The 26310-nt window shown below is 39.7% G+C and overlaps 1 protein-coding gene across 1 annotated transcript in view; it reads right to left on the bottom strand.

Moving 5' to 3' along the window:
• PIEZO2 (piezo type mechanosensitive ion channel component 2) overlaps positions 1–26310 on the bottom strand; it is a 325545-nt gene that overhangs the window by 10278 nt on the left and 288957 nt on the right. The window contains exons 38-49 of the mRNA XM_074146852.1: positions 25296–25462; positions 20331–20506; positions 11705–12097; positions 10112–10370; positions 9408–9590; positions 8966–9218; positions 8083–8215; positions 7484–7631; positions 7154–7368; positions 4936–5094; positions 3055–3202; positions 424–612 (exon numbers count right to left, since the gene is read on the bottom strand). Of these exons, the coding sequence (XP_074002953.1) occupies positions 424–612; positions 3055–3202; positions 4936–5094; positions 7154–7368; positions 7484–7631; positions 8083–8215; positions 8966–9218; positions 9408–9590; positions 10112–10370; positions 11705–12097; positions 20331–20506; positions 25296–25462 (2423 nt within the window). The remainder of the gene's footprint in view (positions 1–423; positions 613–3054; positions 3203–4935; positions 5095–7153; positions 7369–7483; positions 7632–8082; positions 8216–8965; positions 9219–9407; positions 9591–10111; positions 10371–11704; positions 12098–20330; positions 20507–25295; positions 25463–26310) is intronic.

Genomic DNA, 26310 nt, shown 5'->3' on the forward strand with positions numbered 1-26310 from the left:
CTTGTCACATTTACTTCACTTAAGCTGCTACATACACAGTACAGTCCATCACAATCCAACACAATTATGGCACTCAATTCAACAGGAGAAAGTTATGATCTTATTCCACTGAGAAGCAAGCTACCTTCAATTACCTTATATTTACCATGCGGATCTGTAGGCAGTTATCTGAGTGTACCTGATGTAGGATAATTTAGTCAGATTCCACTGCCAGTAGGTTCTGGTCTTAACTTGCAAATGAAGATACTATTTTACATCAGTGATAAACCAATGTATTTTTAAACTCAAAAGGGATCATTTGTGGGAGCTTGCCTGATCTCTTGCATAAGGCAGGAGAGTTCAATTCAGTGAAAAGAATAAGAAATAGCACAAGGAAATACAGGGCAAAAACAGAGTTTGTTTTCAGTCTTTCTTTTTTTTTACCTGATAACCTCCTAGAGTTATTGTGATTGATACATCTAGAGGCTTGTTGGTGATGCCTGCAACAGATTTGATTAAAGACATGAAGAGCAGTGGGAACCAGACAATACAAATCAGCAAGACGATAATCATGCCACCCATTCCATACTTCACAACTTTCTTTTTCTTCTGGCCTCTTGGTTGGGGATATCTCTGCAAAAGCAAACAGCAACATGGTAATGTCTCTTCTATCAGAGGTACGCTTGGTATGATTTGATGGGTGAATATATAATGATCTTAAGGCTTCCCATCTTCTGTGATAATTTGCTATCCATTGTCAGGACAGTTATTTTGAGATTTCTAGCCAAACCTGCACAAACACTGAATTTCTGATGACAACAGAGAAAAGTGCCAAATGAACCCATGTCAAGTGTGTGTCTGGTATGAAAAATATCGTAAAGCTCCGTGGTTCTGATTTTTCACAACAATAAAGAAGGGAGAAATTGGGTAGGGTAATTTGGATTTTTTTGTCTGAATGAGTGCAAGCATGAACTCACGGGAACCAAATGTAAAATAATAGCAGCAACAGTGATACAATTTGTTCCTAAAACTGATATTAGGAGTGACCCACTTTCTTGTATTTGTCCTTCCATGAAGTTTTATCACAAAGCTCCTTAAGGCAGAATTCCTCTCATAGAGCTTGAAATACTGCAAACTGTATTTCAGGGGAAAAAAAATAAATTTGTTTGCCAGCAACTGACATGCACAATCAGTAGGATTATCTGATATTGCACTACCTCCACATTCATTTCACACCTCACATACAGTATTTCTAAGAGTTGTTCACAGGCTTGATCCAATCTGTTTCTAGTGAATCCCACATCAACTGCATTTAAATAATGTTTAAAGTTTTGTTGCTGTTCCTAAAGTCTTGACACTGCTGATGTAATGTCCTTCCCTTTTTTAGGTTCTGAGACCAAAAGTGACTTTGCTTTTATTCTTCACTTTTCAAAGCAGATCATATGGCATGTCTATTCTGCCTTGTCCGTAATTCCCGCCCTCCATTATTGGCCTCATGATTGAATACTTTTAACAGTTTCACCATCCTGTCTTATCATCACTGTAATTTATTTTGGTGTATTTTCTCATAGGATTTAACTCCACACAGTGTTTTAGGATCCTGTCTTTCACTGCATACTGTATGTGCAAAATAAAGATGCATTGCATTGCACTGCACCTCAAACACATGCCAGGATTCTGGCTTTCAGGAAATTGTTCTTGCTTTACAACATGAATCCATAAAGCCCTAGGAGAATATTAAATTTGTAATACAATGCTATATTTAAAACAAATTAGTTACTTTTCAAAAGCACTGTATCAAGTCATTTGTCTTACACTACAGAATACTGTTTTCATTAAAATATCATGTCAAGATCACCAAGGGTATATTATTTGTCTTATGAGATTAATAAGGTTACAGAACAGCTCACAGATCCTCTTGTAGTCAAAGTACTTAGGCCTACCACTCAATGTGAAAGAGAGACAGACAGAATCAAAGAACCCAGAACACCACTCATAGAGTCATGGGTAGTCATTTTGGTACAGGGCATTCCCACACACATGCTAGCTTAGACGTGGAAATCTTCCCACATCAGATCTATGCTGCATATAATGCAGAGTGATCCTGTTGCAGCATAAAAAAAATGCAGTTAGATGGACAGTCAAAGTAGAACTAGATTATTATTGCTCTGACTCCTCTGAAGCCTCTGATGACACTCCAGTCATGGCAGAAATGGCAGTCATATAGAAAAAGCCTATATAGAAGATTTGTGTGCACTTCAGCTCCGAGTTAATCGAAGTGACATACTTGGAAAGTAATTGCCAGTAAGAGACAGGATTATAATAAAAGTAGAAATACGTCAGTAACACTTAAAAATACAGTCGTTTCATTGCAGATGTACAATTTCTGACTGGTTGGGTCACTCTTAAAAGAATGTTAAATTTCTTTTTCAAATTGGCAAAACAAGCAAGCATATGGTTGCAATCTTTATAGCGATTATAAGGAATCCAGAATTTGCAAGTTTAATCTGAACTGAAGCTTAAATGATTTAAAGAGACTGAAATTTCAGTCAGACAAATGGTGGGTTGATCTGGCCTGCAGTTCAGTTCTGGATGCGTGGGGACTCCCTGAGATAAAGGGGCCAGCTGAGTTCCCTCTGCGGTTACATGAACCAGGGACCTACACCATGGAGGCACGAGCTCTTCCTTCTACTGACCTTCCTCTTCAGCTGGAGTTTCCCTGCTACTGTGGGTTACTCATTTAGTTATTACGGACAAAGTGAGCCTGTATGAATACCAGGACTTTCATCCCCGGCCTTGAAACTCAGGCATGCCATTAAGCCAGCAGGCGCACGTTAACGGTGGAAAAATCAGCTAGGCACAGAGGAGAAGCCATTTGAAATTTCTCTTGCAGTGACTGCCAACTAATATAAAGTACCCAATAGTCTGAATATTTCTGAACATAAACACCAGGTGTATCTTCTAACAAACTGTCTTTATGGTGGATTTCCCAATTATTCAGGGACTCGTGATTATTTCCCTTCATTTCTGCATGGGGGAGGGGAGTCCCGGATCACTCATACGGGGCTTCCTTACTTTTTCTGACTCTCGCCAGCACTTCAGGATGAATATATGAGCATAGATATCTTCAACACAGATCCAGCTGGAAAGACTGAGAGTGGTATCAGTCCAAACCCAGTCCATTACTGCCCTCAGCTCAGTCAAAAATGGAACCAGGCGGAACCTGAAGGGAGACCACAGCAGATAACTTGTCAGAAATTAGGGGATCACATCAAACAAGCACAGTAAGTGTATATATAACAAGAGGGAGAATTAAGCCAATGTTAAAAGACAGCTTAATGGAAGATTTTGCAAACACAATCATATCCTGAGATTGCATGGCTAGTACTGATGTTTTGGGGGTAGTATCTTTTGCTATAGCTCATGTTCCTCCTTGTCAGGCCATAAACACACTTTTGCATCATTATGCCCAGTAATCATGATTGAGCCACTGATGGAATGGTACAAGAGAGACTTTCTTGTATCCCCAAATTCCTCCGACCTGGGAGTGGAGTAGAGGAACACCCTTTCCACAAGATGGTGGGAATATGTTTTATACAAACTTACACCAAGTGGTGCACGGCTTCTTTGCAGTAGGTGGGCAGTCCTCGGCTGCATATGGAATTGGCCATTATGACTCAGGATTAACCAGCAGAAGAAGGTGGGCTGACAGGAAACCAACATGTATATAGCAGCTGTTCAAAGTGCATCATTCCCTTTACTAGTCCCATGCTTTTCTGCTTGGCCACATCACAAAGATTATTTTATGTGAAGAAAGCTTTCTTTTGTAAGTTTTCCTACTGAAATGCAAGAAGTCCATACTGAAAATATTGGGAAAAGGCTGAAATTATTCCAGCTTTCCTGTGAAATATATATGCTTTGAACTGGCTTAATCACAACATAGAATCATAGAATGGTTTGGGTTGGAAGGGACCCTAAAAATCATCGAGTTCCAATACCTCCCATGAGACCAGGTTGCTCAAAGACCCATCCAGCCCGGCCTTGAACACTTCCAGGGCTGGGGCATCCACAACTTCCCTGGGCAACCTGTTCCAGTACCTCACCACCCTCACAGTAAAGAATTTCTTCCTAATATCTAATCTAAATCTCCCCTCTTCCAATTTAAAACCATTACCCCTCGTCCTATTGCTCCACTCCCTGATAAAGAGTCCCCATCTCTCCTGTAGGCTCCCTTCAGGTACTGGAAGGCTGTTATAAGGTCTCCCCGGAGCCTTCTCTTCTCCAGGCTGAACAACCCCAACTCGCTCAGGCTGTCATGGTAACTGCGAAAGTTGGGGAGGGGTATGTCACCTTAACACCACCTTTCACTCTGAGGTGACGCTGTGCCTGTTACTTGCACTAACCCTCCTGACTTCTGAAGAGTTTCAAATACGCAGCACTTCTCAAAAGATACGCAAAGGAAACATTTTTTTGATGCGTAGCTTGTATTCTCATGTGTATTGTCTTTCACTTTATTCTTCTCACCTGCTGAAGTAGAGCCTGTAGACCTGCTCTAAAGATCTCTTTGGGATTTGATGCATTACTACTTTTTAGGACTGACTGCAGAGCGTGCAACATTACCAGTTTTCTAGCGCAATGTGTACCCCCTATCTCTGTTCACAGAGGTGATTTCTTAGAAGTGTTAAAAATGTCTCTTCCGTATGGGCCTGAATGGCTGACTGCTGTGTCAGTCTTCTGGATTCAGAGTGGGAGACTGATTTTTCTGAAATTTGCAGTCCTGAAATTGATTTTTTGTGGACTATAGGGAACATACAGCATATACAGAGTGTGCTGTGCAAAATTTACTATCTCATTTCCAGCAGCCTGTGAAGAGAAGTCATGAATAACCCCAGCAACTCATGATAAAAGATCCATATTTCACTAAAGAAAAGAGGAGGGCAGTAGGTCTAGACTTACCCTTGAAATAAGAACAGGTTGACATAGTTATAACTTTTTGTGAGGAAGTTGCCAAGAACACGAGTTGGATATCCGCAGCGTATCTGATATGCTGATAAGCCAAAATAAACACATTTCACAAAATACCAGAGCTGGGCAACTGTGTTCTGGCTAAATTTCCTGTAATGGAAAAGACAGATAAAGGAAAATGATGAGCTCTGTATCTGTCTATGACCAAATTAGCTTGAACTATTTTGTGCTCCTGGCAATTTCCCTTTCCTGAGATCCTGTGAAAACCCCACTGCATGTTTAAACAATATTTTAAAGATGCTAGAAGAGAAAATGTAAAAACAGCACCTGTTGTCACCACAAGGTCACAGGGGAGAGACTGTGAATAGGCTTTCTGAGGACAGAGGGCTCTGGGGCAGTGCCCTCTCCCTCCTGGTGGTAGAGGTGTCTTGCTGCCTGACACAGGCCAGTCTGTCCTTGCCCCCCATGATGGCACATCCCTCTGTGAGCCCTGGGTAGACACTGCTTCCCTTGGCTTTTCAGAGGCTGACATCTGGGCTGAATCTAGGCAGCTTTAATGGCTATTCATGTTCACAGGGCACCTCCAAATTCATGAACTCATATAGGAATTTAAGTTGGAGTGACCTCTGAAGATCATCTTTTTCACCCTCCCTTGCCTGAATCAGGTCTAATTATACCAAATTGTTGCAGCACCTGTCCAGCTGAGTTTTGAATATCTCTGAAGATGGAGATCCCACAACCTCTCTGGGCAACCTGTTTCAGTGTTCTACTACGGTCATGGTGAAAAGATTTGTTATCATACCTAACTGGAGTTTCCCTTTTTTCCAACTTGTGGCCTCCTGTCCTACCTGAAAAGAGCGTAGCTTCTTCTCAGTACCCTCTAAACAGGTAGCTGAGGACAGCTCTTCATTTTCTCTTCTCCAGACTCAACTAACATTGTTTCCTCAACCTCACATGTCATGTGCTCTGTCCCCCTGACCATCTTGGTGAACATGTGCCATTTCTGACGGCGGTTCAATAGCACGATGGACAGGATTCATGGTCCAATATTTTCAATTACATCCTGCAAAACTATTTTCATTAAGAAATTTGCAGGGGCTTCTAAGAATCATCCTGACTTAGAAGGAATATAGAAGGTTTCAGAGGCAGATTTGAGATTAACAACTTGATACATTTCATAAAAGCACACAAAAAGTCAAAACAATATTATTGTCTTTCAAGTGACCAAATCAAGCCAAAAGTTTCATATCAGTTCTTAATGCTCGGTAGATAGGGGATGCAGTTGAAAAATGCATTTTTTTTTTCAAGTTGGGGCACAATTACTACAGCACTGAGGAAAAATAAAATTTGTTTTTCAGAGGAATTGAGACTTCTGTCTTTCTTTACACTATGCACCTATTTTTTGTTATTTTCAAAGTAACTTGACTGTTAACGAAGTGCAATTTTTGCAGGTGACACACCCAAATTCCTTGTATAATCAGTGGAGTGAAGTAAATACTTTAAGGCAATTTAAAGTCCTAAGTGATAGGGGAGTTAGCCAAGCACTAGAGAAGGAACCTTAGCACGTCTGCAGTGCAGACTGAGGTGGTAACTGCCTTGAGCCATGCAATGAGAAATGTTAGATTTGGGGGTGAACCTGACCAAGCCTGCAATACAAGATTTCACGTGGCAGGTGACCACCTCCACATCACCTCCAGAGCCACGTAGCAGGAGCAGGGGAGGAGGACTTTTGCTCTTCAGAACAGACACAGGTTTTAGACATTCCTCAGCCTACAGAGATTTAAATCCACAATTCACACATTCCAGGAAATGGCCAAATTACAAATTACTCTGGGAGAGACATTTTCTACTCACTCTTCTAAACCTGTGTGCAGCAGTCTTGGGAGTAGTGAACCAAATCAGAGGCCAACATTGTCTCAGCTGAGGGCTCTAATCACTCAATTACAGGCAAGTTCTCTTTCACCTGCTTGCATTTTGGCCTAAGCTGAGAATATTTCAGTACATACTTACATAATTAATTCTTCCCCAAATTTATGTTGGCCACAGCTACTGCTGTGGAAAGGTACTCCAACATTTTGCTTAGAAAAGAGACCAAGAAGAAAACTGTTCACGATTCCAAAGCTTAGCTATAACCATCTAAAATTGAAATACAAACAACTTGGTAGAGTACCAGTATTCAATCCATATTGTCTGATTATAAGGCTTATACCTTTCTGTCACTCCAGGCAAGATAAAGAACATCCAGAAATGTATTCCAAAAACAAGGATGACTTGGAAGATAACCTTTCCCATGACAGTCTTTTTGAGGTACAGTGCTCGATCTACCACCATGGTGCCAAACTGAATGAGCACCATCACCAAAAATGCCTCTGGGACCTGGTCCTCTGATAATGAAGAGGTGATATCTGCTGCTGCAGAATGTTTCTGAAAAGAAAAACATAACAGAGTGGTCAAGGAAGGAGGACACTCACATGATACTTGGCACATACAGCATGTAAATCCTACCAAGGATTTACAGATAGATGCCTCTATGACATACCCCAAAAGCCCAAAATCCAAACACAATGATGATGAAGTCCACAGTATCTGCGAGGAACATCAGCACATACACATCAGTCACTGCACTGTAGTCTGGATGAATAAGATTGTAGAAAAACTGTCTGATGGGCACATATACCTGGAGAGTCCTATAACGACAGAGACCGCAATGTGATTTAACGACCCTGTAACTTTCACCGAACATAAGAAAGGTTGGGTGTGATATAATTAGTGCTTCTAAAGATATCTAAGATCTACTCTGACAGCCCTCACAGGGCTTCACAGATACTGTCCCTTGTTCTGATTGCTTCTAAACCACTGTATTAGCATTTGTTTGGTAGAAATATACATAGCCAACCAAATTCACACAGGATATTTAGCTTTTTCATCAGGCAGATGCTATTGGAACAACTGCTGATTTGTCTGATGTTCAGCTGGTGGGACTTAGAGTGAAAGCATCTGTATACAATGAACTGTATACATACCCATTCATCCCCTTGAATTAGCAGTAGTAGTAACCTGCTCTCTTTAAAATGCTGTTTTACTGCTTTGCAGTTTGGAACTTCCCCCCAAACCCACACAACTTCTCACATTGCTCACTTTTTAATTGTAAAGGCCTTGGCTTTGATCATTTGTTCTCGAAACTTTTCCATAAGAAGCTCTTTCCTAGATTTTTGCTTGATGCTTAAAACACTGCTTCCTTTCTGACTGCTGTTTCGTGTACTGGTACTTCCTGGAAAAAGAGGGAGGGAAAGAGAAGACAAAGAAGCTAATCCAAAATCAAAGTTTAAATACAATAACTAGAAAGTAATAAATCTCAATACTTCAATTCCATATATGAGTCCCACATTTGAAAGAAGTTTTGAAATAAATTATTATGCTTTTTTCACAATATGATAAAATCTTGAGAGCATCCAGTAAAGGTGTAATCACTGGCAGATCAAAAATGGATTAATAACTATCAGAAGAGAAGCCTATTGATAAAGCAAAGTATTTAATTGATCTTACTCAGTCATCTCAATGGGTAATATATACACTCAGGCTGGAGTAAGCCCATCCTTTTTACAAGATGGGATAGGTAATCTGTTTCAATATACCTAATCAAAACTTTTTCTGACTTCAAGTATCATTGAATGCAGATATGAAAAATACATATGCTTTGCATTCCCTCTAGCTGGAGCTTATGCTGAACTAGAAATTCTGGATCTGGGCCACACTGAGCATTCCTTTCCCAGCTTTTGGATAATGTCATTTTAAAAACATAGTGAATCACAAAGTATGGCTCTCCATTTGAACTTTAAGAAGGCTTGGAGTGTGTTCAAACATGAAGCTACTTTGGTTCATATCCTATTTCCCCACTGAGAAGCAGCAGCATTCAGTAGCCTCTGGGATCTCCAGAGCAACTGGCACAAGGTTTTAGCAGGATGATCCTATGGGAAATGAATGTTTGCTCTTCAAATCCCAGACGTGCCGTGACATTTACCTCTCTTAGATCTGTGTGAAGAAAAGCTGGACCTGTGCGAAAGCTGTGACATGCTGCTAGAGCTCTTCCTCCTGATGGCGGTTTGCTGCTCGGGGAAGTGGACATGGATGGACTCCACCGATGCCGCAAGATTGACAGATTTCAAAGAGGCAGAAGAGTCTCTCCTGCCTCCTGTCAGAGAGAGGTCATCATCAGTATCCTCTTTGTTACTGGAGCTGTCCCCTTTCTCGTCTTCATCCCATAATCCATGGCACTAGTGGAAAAAGAAGAGAGCACGTCAACCTTGTATTTCTGTCATGGTATTTATCACAGGTGTTGCTAAGCTTGGTCATGTGTTCACAAGGGGGAAGACATTCATTGTGTTGGGATATCACATCAGTGACTAAAGAAATTAAAACTAAAAATTAAATATCAAATAAGAAACTACGTGAACTCAAATTACCTTTAAAATGGATCTGTGGAAGAATAAAGCAAGGAGCTGAACAAGATCATAGTGCACGTAACCTTCTTTCTTCTCAATGCCAATAATATTGGGTGGATGGTAAGGTTTATCCTTTGTGTAATCCACATATTTATTCCAAGGAAAGAAGCCAAACTGGAAGAAGTACTTGATGACAATGGCCACCTGTACAGAAACACAACACACTTGCGGTGTTTTCTAAGCATGGCAGATATACTAGCCTCCTGACATTAAGAGAGGAGAAATATGACTACTTTATCAGTTTTATGATCATAAAATATAAACAAGCATATTTGTTGCTACAGAGGAACAACAGTTCACATTTCCTCAGTAATAAAGTCAATCAACATTTACCAACAGATGATGCTCAGTGGTACCTGAGATACCACAAGCAGTGTATACTATCTCTAGATTACCAATTATATAGTAGCTGTTCGTAAATGGCCTGTTCTTGTGACAACTGCTTTACATGCCAGGAAGGATATTGCTCATTGTATGTAGTAAAGAAAAACACAAACAAGACTTTTTCATACAACAGAAATTGCTGAGGACTTTAGCAAATACCTATATTAGTACTAAGGGCCAAAGGCCCCTGATCCTAGAGATCAAAACCAGAAAAGCAACCATGCAAAGCTTACAACCTAACTTTTCTGTGTTAGACATGGGGTTGCAAAACTGCAGTGTACCTCAGTGTAGACAATGGCTGTCATCCAGAAACGTTTGCTTGGCCGAGGAACAGACAGCATGGCCCAAAGGAATATAAGGATGGGAAGGACCAGGGTTATCATGGAGGCAGAGATCATGTGGTTAAGGATGATCACAAAATAGCACACCATTTCTGACCGGGCCACCAGCGTATTGTACAGGGCATAAATAAGAAGCAAGACTCGAGGCTGACCAACATAGAATTTCTCTGACTCCTCCAGCTCGTCATCATGAAACATCCTGTGAGGAGCAGAGTACAATAAATGAAATTAAATGAAAATTAGTTTTTAAATTGCTACAATTTTTCCTTTTGAAAAGGTATAAAATTATGGAATAGGAAAAAAAAAAGGATGGTATTTGGTATTATAACCAAACCCCCTAATTATAAGCTCAGAAAACAAGAATTTCAGGCAAAATAACTAGAAGCACTGTTCTGCTGTTTCTCAATTTACCCAGAGAGTTGACCTGGCCCAAGAACTTCTATAAGCACTGCTTCCCTACAGTTGCCCAACCAACATATCTCAGACAAATCACACCGTGCTGGTGTGGCCCTGTCTGGATTTGTATCTAATTATCAACACAGACGGGAATTTGGAGAAACCCCAGAGGTCCATCAGGAGATGTATGTTGTGAATAGTCCTGTGACATAAGACTAGAACATAATAAATGCCCTTGAGCATTCCATGTGTCCAATCTTCTCCCCTTTACCTAACTCAAATAAACATAAAAGGCAGGAAGAAATCATTACATGACTTCCACATATCTTCACATTTCTCTTTGCTTTTCATAAAGAGTGCCCTGGCCTGAGAAGAAATCTCACTGAAGAGCAAAAGTGACTATAGAAAAACAGAAGAAAAGACACTGCATCTTCAAAGTCAGATCTGCAAAACCTCTCTCTTTGTCCAGATGCAGTCAGGCTGAAAGTCATTTCTATGGTTTAGGATTTTGTCCTTGCATTCGGAGAAGCTCTCTCCTAGCTGAGACAGGCCAGAGAGCAGAGGAAGGAGAACAGTGGCACCATCCCCACCTCAGTGCTGGTTGTGCTACTGAGTACAGTGTCTGAGGGTCAAAGAGGGGAGCACCCTATTCCTTATGAAAGTACCTAGCAAGGTGGTCTCTCGTGCTCCCTACTGGCTTAAACACAAACTCTGCCAAAGGTCAGAATTTCCCTTATAGTAATCCAAAATAATAAAAGGAGAAACATTTTCCCAGATAGCCCTGGAGGAAACTTATTTGAAATCATAGCTGCCTGGAGAAGAGAAGCCCTCTCCACAAGGAATATTTAGAAAAGACCTTGACCCCATGACAATTGCAGCACAGAAATCTGATGCTAATTGGAACAATTAACTATGGTGTCTGGGGAGAAAGAGGAGATTCTTTCCAACATGAATTTGAATCATTTTAGAAATCTGTAATTAGAACAACTGCACAGGAAATGAACCTCTTCCCTTAAATCAAACTTAGCACAAAGTCTGTATCAGAAACTGTAGGCTAGTTCTGAGACAAAAAACCCAAAGTAATGACAAAGATTCTCAGACTGGGACCAACAATTTTTCCCTGTTGAAGGTCCTTACTTGTTCAGAAGCAGCTCACTAGCTGTCAGCTCGTGCGTCAATGGAGGGAGAATCGTATCATTAAGTTTGTCCGTCCGACTGTCGTCTGGGCTCACCATCATGAGGCTCTTACCAGCTGAGTCATCTGGGGAGTCAAAGGGAAGCTGCTCAAAGCTGACAGCTTTGCTGTAGGAAGGTGGAGCTTCTGCATTGCTATCCACAGTGGAGTACAATGGTACATCGGTATCAGGAGTATACGCAGCTCCTTCTGAATCCAGGCTATAATCTTCTACCTCCTCTTCCTCCTGCCTTGATGCAGAATGAGCTCCTTCCTCTTCATGCTCCCCTTCTACTTCCTCAATGGTTTCTGTCGTCCCCTGACGAGAATAGAGCATGGTGACCTGCGTAGGTTCACTGTTGGGGGCAGGACGAAGAGGGAGAGTTGAGGCTTACAAGGCTCATCACCAAGAAAAGTTTGTTAACTGTACCTTTATATAGACAGCTGAGCAACCCCACTGCACTTCCCGGCCTTCAAAGTTCATATAATTTGGTTGAAAATATATCATAATGATTGCCTCTTATCCAGATAGAGCATCTGGGTCCATCTGCTCCCCGAATGATGTCCCAGTGAACTCACAGCAATTCACTATCTTTTCACACCAGCAAAGGGCAAATTAATATCACCATCAAGAGAAGCTATAATAACTTTCTGAAAGCAGTTAAACCACTTTCAGACCAGAATCAGGACTTGCTGTTACATTTATTTAAAGCATGCTCCATGGTGAATGATAGGCAGCACCCATCTGATTCCAAGTAAAAGAACAAGTGAATTGCAAACATTAAACAATACCATCCAGATCACAAAACTGTTCCAGTAACAGGGTACCTTGCTTACCTTTACATCGCCCTATGTTCTTCCATACAGCCTCCATTTTCACCTTACCTGCCTGCTTTTCTTCTGTATGTACCTATTTTCTTTTTCAGCTGTTCTTATTCACTCTGTTCAGTTATCTGGTTGTTCACCTTGCTTATTCTCACCTTTGCATGTCCATAATCACTTTCTCTCTTAATGCTTCGTGCTCTACAGCAGTCTCAGCTGATGTAAATTCACGCAGCTTGATGACTCCAGATAGGAATCTGGACACCATCATTTTAAAAATATTTTCTTGGTTTTGCTTTCGCCCTTTTCATCCCTCACAAGTATTTTATGACCTCTCCCCTAGAACACCACTCTTCCTCTTTTTAGTGTCCATTCCAGTCCCTCTCCATAGGTTAGACAATAGGCATCCACTCACTGTCTTTTGTTGGCTGCATGTTCTTGTATGTCAATGGATACAAAAACAGATTTCACATCGCTCCTATGAAATGAATGGGGCCACTTCACCTAAAGTATAACCTTTTAAAAAAACCTGGCACTGGCAAAGCCAGCTGGCACTACCATCTCCTGACAAAATTAAAAATTAAGTTCCACCTCTTTTCCTTTTATGCTGCTCCCAAACTTGTTGTGACTACGTTAGATCACTATTTCTAGCAGACTTTTAATCAGAACATGTGACACTATTATTAGGATGTACGTTTTGATGATTCATGTTAGCACTCATCCTGGTTAAAATGCATAAAACCATAAAACTCCAGCATTTCAAAACTGCCTGACACCAAAAAAATTGTAAAACACTTTAAACACCAAAAAAGAATTTTTTACCAGCTAAACAGTGAATGAATGGCAATGTTATTCACTATCTTTTCATAGCAATTTTCCCTTTCTAAATTCCAACACCTCACAGACTGTAAATCAATGGTAATGTAATCAAAACATATTTAGCAATCTTTCCTGTATGGGGAGAAGTAAAAATTGAAAGAGCAGGGCTAACGTTTGCCTATCTTAGTTTCTAAAATTAGACACCTAAGTCTGTATTTAGGATAACCGATTAGCTGAGAAACTTCACTTCCAGCTTCCAACTTTAATAAGGACAAGCATCAGCTCAGTAACTAAGAAAATCAGACTCTTTTTTAGCTGAATAAATACAGACTTTAGCCTGATTTTAGACAGCCAGTGTAATATAATGGAAAAACTATGAAAAATACATGAATTAAGGATGAAAAACAAAACGAAACAAACAAACAACAAAAAAACCCAAACAGAATAAGAAGTGAAACAGCACATGAGTCCTAGATTATGACCCTGACTTTGAATGTACCGCTTTGTGACTTGTGCCACAACACAGAAGGGAGTAAAGCTTCCATTAACCATGCCATTCCATTAACCACTCTGTACACCACATATCTACAAACGCAACTTTATGTACACTGCAGTAAGTATAATGGTATGGGTAAATGAGTGAACAAAGCATGCATGAGTTAAGCACCTTGACACTATACTGCCACTGTCAGCTGATGAGGAGGACATATCCATGCTCTGCATTTTACGAAGCCTAGGTCGAGCGCGCTCACTTGTTTTAGGAACAGTGTCTGGTCCATCTAAATCATCAAGGGTTGACTGCCTTGAGAACAGCATGGTTGCTTCAGTGTAGCAGCTAGCAGCGCAAACAGTTATAAAGACAGTGTTAAATACAAATGATATTACTATACACATGGTACAGTAAACAAATATGCTCGCCATGCAGCAAAACACTGACACAGAGAAAAAAGGTTCAGAGAGAAGATAAGGATTTGTTCAGTCACCACGTAAACACATTTCCAGGCACAGATGGCTCATGGTCATATTCCTATAGGGGCGATAGAAGGCTAACAACCATCTATTCACATTTGTATTCAGAGAGATACAAAACAAACACAGTGGTCTACATGCTTTCCAGGGGCATCAACTTACATACGTGAGGAGGTTTTACTTCCTTTGTTTCCCCCTGAGATCTCCAAATTCCGCAAAAATGTTTGGGAAGTGACCTCCTCTGTACAAATTATATTTTATTAATGATATATGGTGCTGAACCTTTTTACACAGGTACAAGCCAATTTCCTAAAAGAGCCCTTAAAACTGAATAAGCTCATATTCCACAAATAGAAAAATAGCTGTCAGACATTGGCTAATCCTCTTTCCAAACCAAAGAGCCAAATCGGATATGTTACTTAGCCAGTAGATGCATGCCAAATATAACCTGCTCTGCATGGGATGGCTTTTATTTTGATATTTATTAGTAAGCCCTAGTGATTCTTTCCAGAAGATTTAATTTATTTCAATCACAGCTTAAAAACCATTTCAAAATTGGTAACATGCACATCTTGAAAGAAAGAACAGATATAATAAACCCTTATCTCCTTTCACTTATCAAATACAACAGGCCACCAGAGACATACACCATACATTGAGCATTTATGTGTTACTGGAGAAAAGAAGAAGAACTGGATGAGTAAAGAGAAAGAAAGTACATAATTAAATACAAGCATATAACATAGCAACAGGAAAGAAGCAAATACATTAATGACATATGGTAGGTAAAAGAATTATTTTCACTGTAAAAATCCTCGGAAAACACAGATGTCTATGAAATAAGTTGAGGCACCTTGAGGAAAGGACACTTGAGGAAAGTTGGTGTTTTAACACATGCAGTGACCTGCCTGAGTCTCTCAGATAGAATGAGAGAAGAAAGGACACCAAAATGCAGGATTTACACTCTACTTTTCTTCTTTTGAGTCCATCTGTGTTACACCTGAGCAGTGGCCGCAGGGTATTTGCTTCCTTGGCAAGCTTTGTGTTTGTTCAGGGGCACAGAGAATTGGAAAAGAGGTCAGAAGGGAAGTGCAATGGCGTTTTCCGTGTTACTTTGGTCTTGGTAGTTTGAAGGGAGGAAAAAAATCTGCTGGCATGAAGTAACAGTTTGCAATTATTGCCTTAAGGAAAATGGGGAGGAAAACAGCAAAATATGTAGAACTAAGCAGCATTTATTCTTAGGCCTACACTCACTGATGGTCTTTTTGACAGAATGGGCTGAGGCTAAAAACATACTTTGGTCTTTGAATAGAAGAAAAGTATCACCAAGATCCCAAAGGTATTATGAAATGCTTTCCTTAAAAACAGTATTAATTGCAGGGGCACCTCTGTCCTGCCAGTTCATTTGGCCAAGACCCTTTACAAGCCACTTCATTATTTCTGTCTGCCCGCAAAGGCACACAAGCACCCTCCAGACAAAACCTGGAGGGCTGTCTGCATCGTGCAGGGTTTTGATGAAGCAGCAAATGCTGCTTCCTATAGGAACAGGAGAACCACCCTATAGGCCTGATTCAGCAGCATGGAAATCAGTTGGAGCTCCATGTTACTGACTCCAGGGGGTCATGAGGGAGGAGGTTTCCCTTTTCCTATACGCCTATGGAGTATAGCCAGGTGGTTGTACTATCACTGGAGTTTCGGTGCTAAAATATAGAGAGAAGTCTATATAGCAGACAATCTATTTTTGCAGATAACCTTTCTGTCCATGTGCTACAATGTTATTCACATGTTAATTTCCACCTCAAGGGCTGAATTGATTCTTTTCAAGAGCAAAAGCTCTTATTAAGGTGTTGAAGTATTTTAAATGCAGGCATAGTTCAAAGGGAACCTTCCAAGAGCCTTAAGCAGAGCAGCTGCTGAAATCAAAGTAGCACGTGCCCGCTCATATATTTTCAATGGAAGAAACATATGCCAGCTGCCCTCCAAAACATTTAAGTTCTGACCCGGGTCCCAGAAAAATCAAAGGAAAAACATCTATTAATCCAAATAGATAAAAATGTTTGCCCAGACAGAGTGCCTGCAATAATTTGGTTTAAAGCTGTTTTAAATGAAGGATGAATCATCAGAAGAATTATTGATTGAGCAGCTGCTCTGCATCCATGAATGTTAGGAGATGTGTATGAGATGACACCTGTAGCACAGTTTTCATATTCTTTACGTACTTTAGGAACATGCTTCCGAACATGGAGGAAATAAGAACACCAATAAAATGGAAAGATTTACACTTGGCAAAGCTGATGTTGACTCAGTCATTGACTATCACATAAATTTAATCCAAGTATATCTTCCTGAGTGACTTTTCAAATTGGTGCCCTTGGAGACCTTGAAAAGCATTAGCTTCTTGAAATCATTCAAGGACTAGGTATTTTAAATTGAATGTTCATTAAAAGCCCTGAGTTCAAGCATTTTATGTAAAGTTGATCGGGTATCCATTTCAAATGGGGATATATATAGCAGAGATGTTTTTATCCTCGGTGAGCGGGAAATTTCTTATTTCTTACTTTATGACTTCCTTTTTACAACACCAATTTACCCTTCCCAGAGAGTTTATTAGTTTAAGGGGTGACTTACAATTTTTTTCTGACTTTTTTTCTGTCCATGGACTAGTTACTGACTGGTATTACCTTTATGAACCACTATACTCCCCACATCTGCAAGCAAAGATCCCAAACATTTCCTATCATTCATGCTCTTAAGTTAGAACCAGATCCAGCTCCAAACTGGGACTCTTCTTTCATCCTTTCTTCTGCCTCTCAAGGCAAATATTAGTTCTCCAGTACTCCCTGCCTCAAGCCCTATTCTCCCGTCTGGTGAGGGAAGCACAGATGAAAAGCAGTGTACGTAAACACCCTGACCGCACTTGTACGTTCACTCGTACAGGAGGATCAGGGGCTCCCACCTGCAGCTCCTGTAAAAGCCTACACACAGGTAGATCTGGGAACTGAATGCATTATTTGTGATGGACCAAAATTAATACAAACTGAACTGGATACAAAACCTTAGATATCCTGAAGTCTGACTTAGGATCCGCGTCTAGCTGCAATTTCATAATCATAGGCAAAGTCCCATAAAGGCTGCCAACTGGTTTTAGTAAGTTCCCAACCATGTTACTGAAATTCACAAGCTGTTTAACCTAATAAGCAGTTCTTCAGTCAAAGGGAAACAAACAACAGTGAATGCTCTACCACGCTAGTTCCCAATCCCTTCTGGTGGTGCTCCTCAAAGAGCTTGTTTAGGATCAACATTAGTCTCTTCTCCTCCTGGCCCATATGAACTTTGCACTTTGCCTTTAGGATACATAAGAGTATTTATACATAAAGAGAAACTAAACAATTACATTACAAATAACTCATTACACTTCTAGCTACTGTACAGAAAAATGACTGAGAATAAATTGCAGCCCTACTAAAAGAGAAAATCCCACAAAGGATACTCTGAAAAACTTATTTTAGAACTTATTAAGAACAACATCCCTGGATAAGACTTACAAGAGTCAGCCCTGAACTTCACAGAAATTTACAATTTCTGCAACTGATCAGGACAGTTGTTCTCTCTGGAAATCCAGTGTTTAGACCACTGAGCAGATACCTACAGTAATTTCTGTCGTGACTACTGAGGAATAGGTAATATTATAATGGAATAGCTTCTGTGCTTATGCAGCCCTGTGTTCTTCCAAACATGCCTATCTTACTCAGGGACCTATTGTCCACTATAGAATTTTTGCAGGGCAACCAAAGAAGGATAACCAGAATGCTCGTTAGAATCCATCTGTCCCTTCCTAGAAGTTTTTTCCATTGCAATCCTAGATCCATGGTCACAGGGATGCTTTAGATAGAATTAGTTGCTTTTGCATTTACAGGAAATCATTACTTTGAAATGTAAAATGTCCCCTTCTTTTGTTTGGGCAATTAAAAAAAATCACTCCATAAACTCACATGAAGTTTAAAACATTTCACATTTCTAAAAAAGCTCATAAGCACTTTTGTAATCCCAGGAACAGACATGCAAGGGTGCCCTAAGAAACAGATGGCATTATCATTCAATCAACAAACTCATTTTTGCTTCCTCTAATTATAGGTCATTATTATTATAGCAGATGTGCACAATTTGTAAATACTCTCAGTGCAAGAATGTTTGATTGTTCATTACCAGAAAGAGAATCTGAGATTAGAGAAATCAGTCATAATACTGCCTTTGCTATTCCTTTGTTGATAGGTCCTGTGACATCTTCTGAGGAAATGGAGATGACAGTAACACATGTGAAAGATTTAACTTCTTCTGTTGCAAAGCAGCTCCACAGAATAGCTGAATTTTCTGAGTTTGAAAAGAGACTTTAAATGTGTAAGTATGCTCAAGGCAGGGTGACAAATGGGTGATTATTCTGAAAAAAAGACATAAGTGGAGCTCAACATTGGATACCATCTCATTGAAGAGGCAGAATTTACACATGAAAACTACAAGATTTGTCCTTCTTTTTTATAATTAATTTTGGAATTGGCTTCCCTTTGCTTCTAGTTAAAGCTCTTGCTAACGTGGCTGTATAATAATAACTTCTATCTATAGTAAATAGTGTGACCAAGAACTATTTCATGAAAGCAGGACTGATATTACTATTCTTTGTTTAGCTGAGACTGAACTTTGTGGAGTTAAATTCTGCCCTGCAGATATCCAAGTGGCTCCAAGTGAGCTGGTAATAGAATTTGGCTATACATTTTTCTCACGTCATCTGACTCCTGTAAAACTTTGAGACAAAACACAAAGGTGTTGCTTAGTTGGGTAGCTAGCCACCAAGAAAGATTTGCTTGGATTTGGTGTTTTTACTGGAGTGAACCTCTCAAAGGCCAGTGTTCACCCTGGGGACCAATTTGTGAATATTTTGTTGAAGCATAGTACTCACAGGCACTCTTTTACACTTGCTTTTCAATAACATCAGAAAGGAAGACAAGCCTGTGATTCTGTTATTTTCAGTCTCCTAACGTCTACCCATATGTCATTAGTAAAAGCTAAACATAATTTACTGTACACAGAAGCTACTGATTTTGCTGGGAGTATCAAACACGATATGATACTGCCACACTTCAGAGAAGAACAGGAGACAGCAGAATGCAATGGATTATGAAAGAGCTGGATTTCCAAAGCCCTCCCTTCTCCCCCTCAGGTTGGACAATTTCTGCAGTCTCTTAAAAGTCAAGAACACCAGGGACACAGTGGGAACAGGCTGCCTCTGTAAGGGAAGGAAGTGAATGTGTGTGCCTCTGTGTGCATGGAGCAGCAGGAGCATGCCGTCGTTTTGGCAAGGGACTTGACGGCATCCGTCTTCAGAAAAGAATGAGGAAAGCGGTTTTCCTGAACCAGTATGGGTATTTGATCCACAAACTGTGTAGCTCTGCTGGACTGTAATCATAGCAGTCAGGAAATCAGGCTCTTCAGATGATCTTTGCCCTGTGTGTGTAAGAGGGGGATTTTGTTCTCTCAAATCCAGAATCTCTCTAAATGCAAAGTCTTTTTTGATTTGTGGGCAACAGGCAACAATTTATTTCACAAAACCAAAATATTCACAATGAATGATCATTCCCCAAACTCCACTCCTGAATTCCTAAAACAGTATCCCATACGCATCCGCAGCAGGCTCTTATTTTCCATTACCTTTTAGAAGATCAGAACCCCTGTCAATGACTCCTAATTCTAGGGGAAATAGAAAGCAGTGAGGTAGTCATGCAGTGGAAAAGGAGTTAAGCCAACAACTGAGACCACTGCTATAATGGAATAGTAACACATAGCAATGAGTTTTCACTATTAAAATAGCACAGATAAATCAAAAAGAGGATTCAGCATTGATTAGAAAGTTCATTAGTACTTAGATGTTATCTAAAATTACATCTACTGCATGATATTTTTCACAAAATAAAATTAAATCAATACCTGGAGATACTGTCACGAGAAGCTGCTGAATCTAAACTATCCATTCTTTCAGATGCTTGGAAACCAGAAGCTTGACCAGGATTTTTATCAATTGAGTCGAGTCCTGACTCCTTAGAAAGTTTCATCATGTGGTTCTGGTAATACATATGGATGCTCTCCCGTGTTGGAACGTTTCCCTGCAGAAGACAGTAGAGGTAGAGGTACATGGCAGGGAGAGGCATATTCTTCGAGGAACTGGTTTCTTCTGTCATTTGGCAAGGAACAGATTAAGGACTGTGCAAACAGCTTCCTAGTAACTAATAACCTCCCACTAGTAGCTCCTTTTCAGAGTGCAAGTCAGATTCTGACATATTACCATGGCACGAAGTGTTGCGTTTTAAGCAAAACTGGAGCAAATTCTGTTGCTGTTTCAGGCTATACATAGCCAAGAAAACTGTGCTGAGTGGACTGCAGATCATTCAGCATGAAAATGAGGTGTGGGCTGGGACCACGACTTAACCAGCAACTTTTTATCTTCAGCAACTTTTGGTATCTCTTTTAGATAGCTTCACTGACTCTAAGAACAGTCATACATCTTATTAGTCATCAGTAGCAGGTTTTTTAAAACAGAAAAAAAAGAAACAGGTCATGTACAAACTGATCTAGACCTTCATTAGTGTCGCAAAATAAGAATTTATTCATGAAGTATGGAAAACCATGAAAAAAACACTGAAGACCTTTACTCTTTCTCTGTGACTTCAAGATCAAGCAAGTTCATGAAAGGATGGTTTTATTAACTGTCAGCCCAGATCTGGGCACAGAATCAAGTCTTTCTGGCTATGATATTGCAATCAGAATTCTAAAGAAGTGTCATAAGAATAAAATGGAGAATTTTATAGCCTGTTCTTAGACAGAAACACATCCAACTAATTCCACTAGCAGTTGCATTGACTTCAGAAGATACACTGAGAGAGAAGACTGCTATTCTCTAACAGTCATTTTTCTGACCTATAATGAAGCCTTATGCAAGGACTTTTTCCAGTTAAAATAATAAAAGTACTCTAAAATACTGCCTGCATTCATTTTACTAATATTATTAGTTACTAGTATTTCAACTCTGGTCCTCTACATTGTCCCAAATCTAAAATTTTAAAAATCTGATTTTTTTTTCAGAAAAAATATCTTAAGAACAAAATCTGAAACCCAGTGTTTTAATTGGGTTTGTTTGTATACGAGCTGTGTTGCTTCTGCACTAAGAAATGTTTGTGCCATTATGACAGTCTGCCTCTGAAATCATGGCACATGCTACATTCTAGCTCGACTGCAGGCCTGGGATAAAGGACAGGACCTGTGACAGAAAAAGTGCCCCACAACTGATGCAGGACCCAATTTCAGGTTTTTCTGTAGCTGGAAGAGAGACCATAGAAACTTCATATATCAGGTTAACTGTCCTCGACTCTACATCAGGCAAAGAAACATGTCACCATGATGGTTGCAGCAAGAGCCTCCTTTCTTGGCAGCAATGACAGGCATGGGTCTACTACATAGACTTGGGGATGCTATGGAGGAATTGACGATTCTGATGTTCACGGGTACCAATATTTTACAGAAGAGGAGAAAAAGATTTTAGAAAAAAACCCTGAAGTTTAAAGCTGTTGACTGGGGGGAAATTCTTTGAAGGGCCCCTAGTACCAGAAAATTTAGGATTGAAGCAGGATATACCAGCATATACAAGGACATACGGGCTCTATTGTAATCAAAATAGCGTCAGGCTGCTGACAACATGAAATTGAAATAAATAAATGATTGAATCTATTCAGAACAAAGGATAGAAAAAACTCATTAAAGTTGAGGTGAGAAGTAGAAAAGAACGATCAAAATAAGGTCCCAAATAACTAACAGCCATAAAGAGGCAGTTAGCCGGGCTTCTGCATAAATGTTAAAACTCTAAAGATGCAGGGGCAGTAAGAAAGAATCATGTGATTTTCAGTGAGGATGCTGAAATAGCAGGGACTTCTGAGACATGGGGCAAAAAGGATTATCACAACAATGCTTTACTATCACAGTAACAATTTTATAGGAAGGATGGAAGATAGCTTGAGTAAGAAGTGGCATGGTCAAAAAGCATAAAGTCTAACAAATTAAGTAAATTCATTGTGCCAGAACTATCACAGAGTCTCTGTGGGTGGACTTGAATTAATATTGAAAAAGTATAGCATGAAGGACTTTTTACCATCAAACCAGGAGTGCACTAGTGCCTGTTAAATATTAAGGAAGATTATAGGAGGTGCCATCAGAACAATAATGTACAATAACTCCAGTCAATTTTCAAATGTACTCAGGTAGAATAGGTAAATGTCATAAAAGAGCCTGCACGCACACACACACACAAGTCACCAGAATGGAAAAGACCAGGAAGAAACAAAAAGACATCCTTGAGAAGTGAAAGCTATGAGGAAAACCAAACAGGAATGAATTTTCTAGACTTAAATGCAAAATGTCAGCAAATTAGACCAAAACAGATCAGGTGCTGAGGAATAACTTGCTAAAATAAAAAAAAAAAATCTGATAAAAAAAAAACATTTTCAAGAGTATCATAAGAATCAGCTGCCAGGAATCCAGGGTATCAACAGGTGATAAAGCATAAAGAGGTCTAAGGGAATTATGGCAACAGGACAAGAAAAGACTGATTTTTTTGCATCCCTCTTCGCTGCAGAAAAAGCCACTGATGTTTCCAATAGAATAACTTGAATCCCATGGAATGACTGGAGTAATTATTTTATAAAAGACAAGTCTGAGAACAAAAAAAAATAAACTGAGCACTGAGTGGAAGATGGTCACCCAAGAGCTCTGCAGGAGCCAACAGATGAAACAGTACCAGTGGAAAAAAAGGTAACACCAAACCCTAAACATGGCTTCAGGAGTTATCCTGAGTGACCCTTGTAAGAAATTAAGCAGTCATGAAATAAAGCAGGCTACATCTATTTCTTGTACTTACTCTCTATTAAAAGACTGGAGACAAAGGGCACAAAAAATGTTTTTTCTTTACAAAGGAAGAAGGTCATTGAGAGATTCCCCCAAAGAGTTTTACTGTCCAGCATATTCAGAAACAATCTGTGTAAGGAGGAAAATAGCAATGTGTCAAAGCTTGCAGATGAGAAATAATTATCTGGGATATTCAAGTGTAAAGTTTACTGAAGTACTACTGAAGAATTTAATAAAACTGAGTGACTTGGTAAAAAATGGCAAAGAATGCAATGGGAAAAATAACCTAAACTGTACATACATAATGACAGGCTTTACATCAGCTTTTGTTAGCCTTAAACATCTTGGACTCAGAGTGTATAGTCCCCTGAAAACAGGCAGCATTCACTAAAAATCAAAGGAGCTTGACTGTTCGACCTTACTAGGAAAGCAAAAGAGAACACATCACACTCCTGTATAAATCTGATTCACCCACACCTTGAAAACAGTGTGTAGTTCTGGTCATCCAGTCTTAATAAGGCCATATCAAAACTGAAAATCATATGAAGAAGGACAATAAAGATGATCAGAGGTACTGGATGGATTTCATGTGAAGAGAGGCTAAAAAAACCAGTACTTTTTAACTTGGAAGAGAGTCGCTGAAGACTCCATGCAGATTTATACAATCAGGAATAGTAGAGGAAAATGGAATACATCTCTGATCTACAGAAGACCCCAAAGTGATCAGGAAGTGGGTTTAAAATGAACAAGAGGAAGTACTCTTAAACACACCATATGGAATGACACTACAGAACTCCGTATTGTAGGATCTTCTGGAAGCCAACATTAACAATAGATTAAAAAGGGACTAGCCAAACTCCAAGCATATAGATTCCTTGATACCTTTAAACATAATGATACAGATGCAATTTCTGGTTTAGGGTGCCCTAAATCATCCATTGCCACAAGCCTGGACATATTCCAAAGAATGATTTACGCTGAATATGTCATGTTTCTTTTGCTCTGTTTTGTTTATTTACTTATTTATTTCCTAGAATTATAATTATCGTCTTACTATTGGACACCTTGGGGAAGACAACAGTAACTAAACACTAACATTGAAGCAGTCCTCTCTTCATGTCCATTGCCTCCTGGCCAGACTGGGTATGGATTCCCTCTGACCAGCAAAGCCTCTCAAAGCTCCTAGGATCGTGGGCAGCCTCCTTATTGTGCCAGCAGATGTTGACAGTAGCCAGGCAATATGGAGCTTTATTAAGGTCAATAGTACTAATGTGTTGTTGACCTTTTCAACCTCTTCATCTCTGAGACAGTCTGCAGCTTTTAACAAAAACTGGAAAGAACTAAAAATGAGGCTTCTATGCCAGGTTTCCAGAAATAGTTAGGTAGCTGGTAACATATGTAAAAATACCTGTGCTTAAAATGAGAGCTTTATCCAACCTCAAGGTATCACCTACTTGCATTTTGAAGATCCAAATACATTTCTAGTTACACTATCAACACTAATCTTTGATAATAATGGGTTTTACTAACATATAACTAGTTTGTGGAGGACCACATAGTTTCACTGCAAGTGAAGAAAATTATGACTGTATGTTGTCAATCATTTCCAAGGCAAGTTGGTCCACAAGAAGACTGAAATATGCAGACTGAGGTAGTTTTTGAGCTGTTTAAAATGCCAAGCCTTCTCCTCTCTACTTGAATCTATCCTATTCCCTCAAACCCACACCTTATCACAGGAGTGTTTCAGCCAAATCCTTGTATCAACCTCTCAACGAATTATTTTTTCAATAATTTGTTTTGTGTCCAGATAATAAATCATTTTATTGTTTATAGATTCATAAAACAGCAAGCAGTAAAAGAGTCCAGATCTATTTTTAAAATGCAGGTACAAGCGATAATTTTATATTTTTTCTCCTTAACACAGTGATCTGAAAAGACAATCCTTCATTTTTCACTGAGCTGGAAATGGCATTAGCAGACAAAAAAGACCAAAGGCGTTACCTTCTTAATCTCCCTGGTCAGCATACAGCGCTCAATTCTTAGCACAGTGGAGATATCGATGTGTTCTCTTGAGATGGAATTAAGCCAAGCTGTAAAACTGTCTACTGTTGCCAGGAAAAGGACCCAAGTGAACTTCAAGATATTAAATATCCTCTTGATGATGTTATCTAAGGGAGAGAAAAAGCAACAGAATTAATGAACACAAATATCTTTCGCTGTATTTCTGCTTGGAGTTAGATTAATTTTTCCTTTATTGTCTAATAAGAATAATCCAGGCTACAAGACCCTGTCATAGTAAGGAATCTCTGAAGATGTCTGGAGGCCTTTTGGCTGTCTGGGCCATTTTCCTGCCTGTCTGTCTAGGCTTATCATCTGGAATCCCTTTTCCACCCCGTAACTCCCTGGTCCTGCAATCACTAGTCATATAAACAGTCCCTGATTTTAGAGAGACGCCATATGCACAAGCCTGCAAAATGAAACCCAAAGATTTGGGCATCTTCTGAGAGCTGTTCAACATCCCCAGCTCCTGTGATCTCAACAGCCGCTCAGCCAGAGTGTTGAGCTGAACCCCCCACCTGTCAATTTACTTGTACCTGTTTCTCTCTGCACAGTTTGCCTTCTGTGGTTGAACCTTCCTTAGCTGAGTTTTAAAGTCTAACCTGCCCAAACAGTCTTTGAATCTCTCAGTTTTCCAACCACTTAAACACACCTCTCTGTATTGACTGTTTCCAAAGCCTCTCTTCTATTAATTAGGCTGCACTGTGTCATCAGTGATCTCAGATCAACTAGCCCAACCAGGAAAAATCATATAAATAATCCATAAAACACTACTCTTGCACCATTTTGCCAAAACAATACACTTTCCAATGAGTAGGCCTTATGGGTTTATGCTAGCAATAGTAGCTTTATTTTGCTCAACACAGCTGTCTCAAGTTAATTTCTCATTTCAGTAGTTCCTTTAGCATTAGTAACTGCATTTCTCACCCAAAAAGCAACACTTCTGGCTTATTTTTCT

The sequence above is a fragment of the Numenius arquata genome, chromosome 4 (assembly GCF_964106895.1).
Source record: "Numenius arquata chromosome 4, bNumArq3.hap1.1, whole genome shotgun sequence".
Classification (NCBI taxonomy): Eukaryota; Metazoa; Chordata; class Aves; order Charadriiformes; family Scolopacidae; genus Numenius; species Numenius arquata.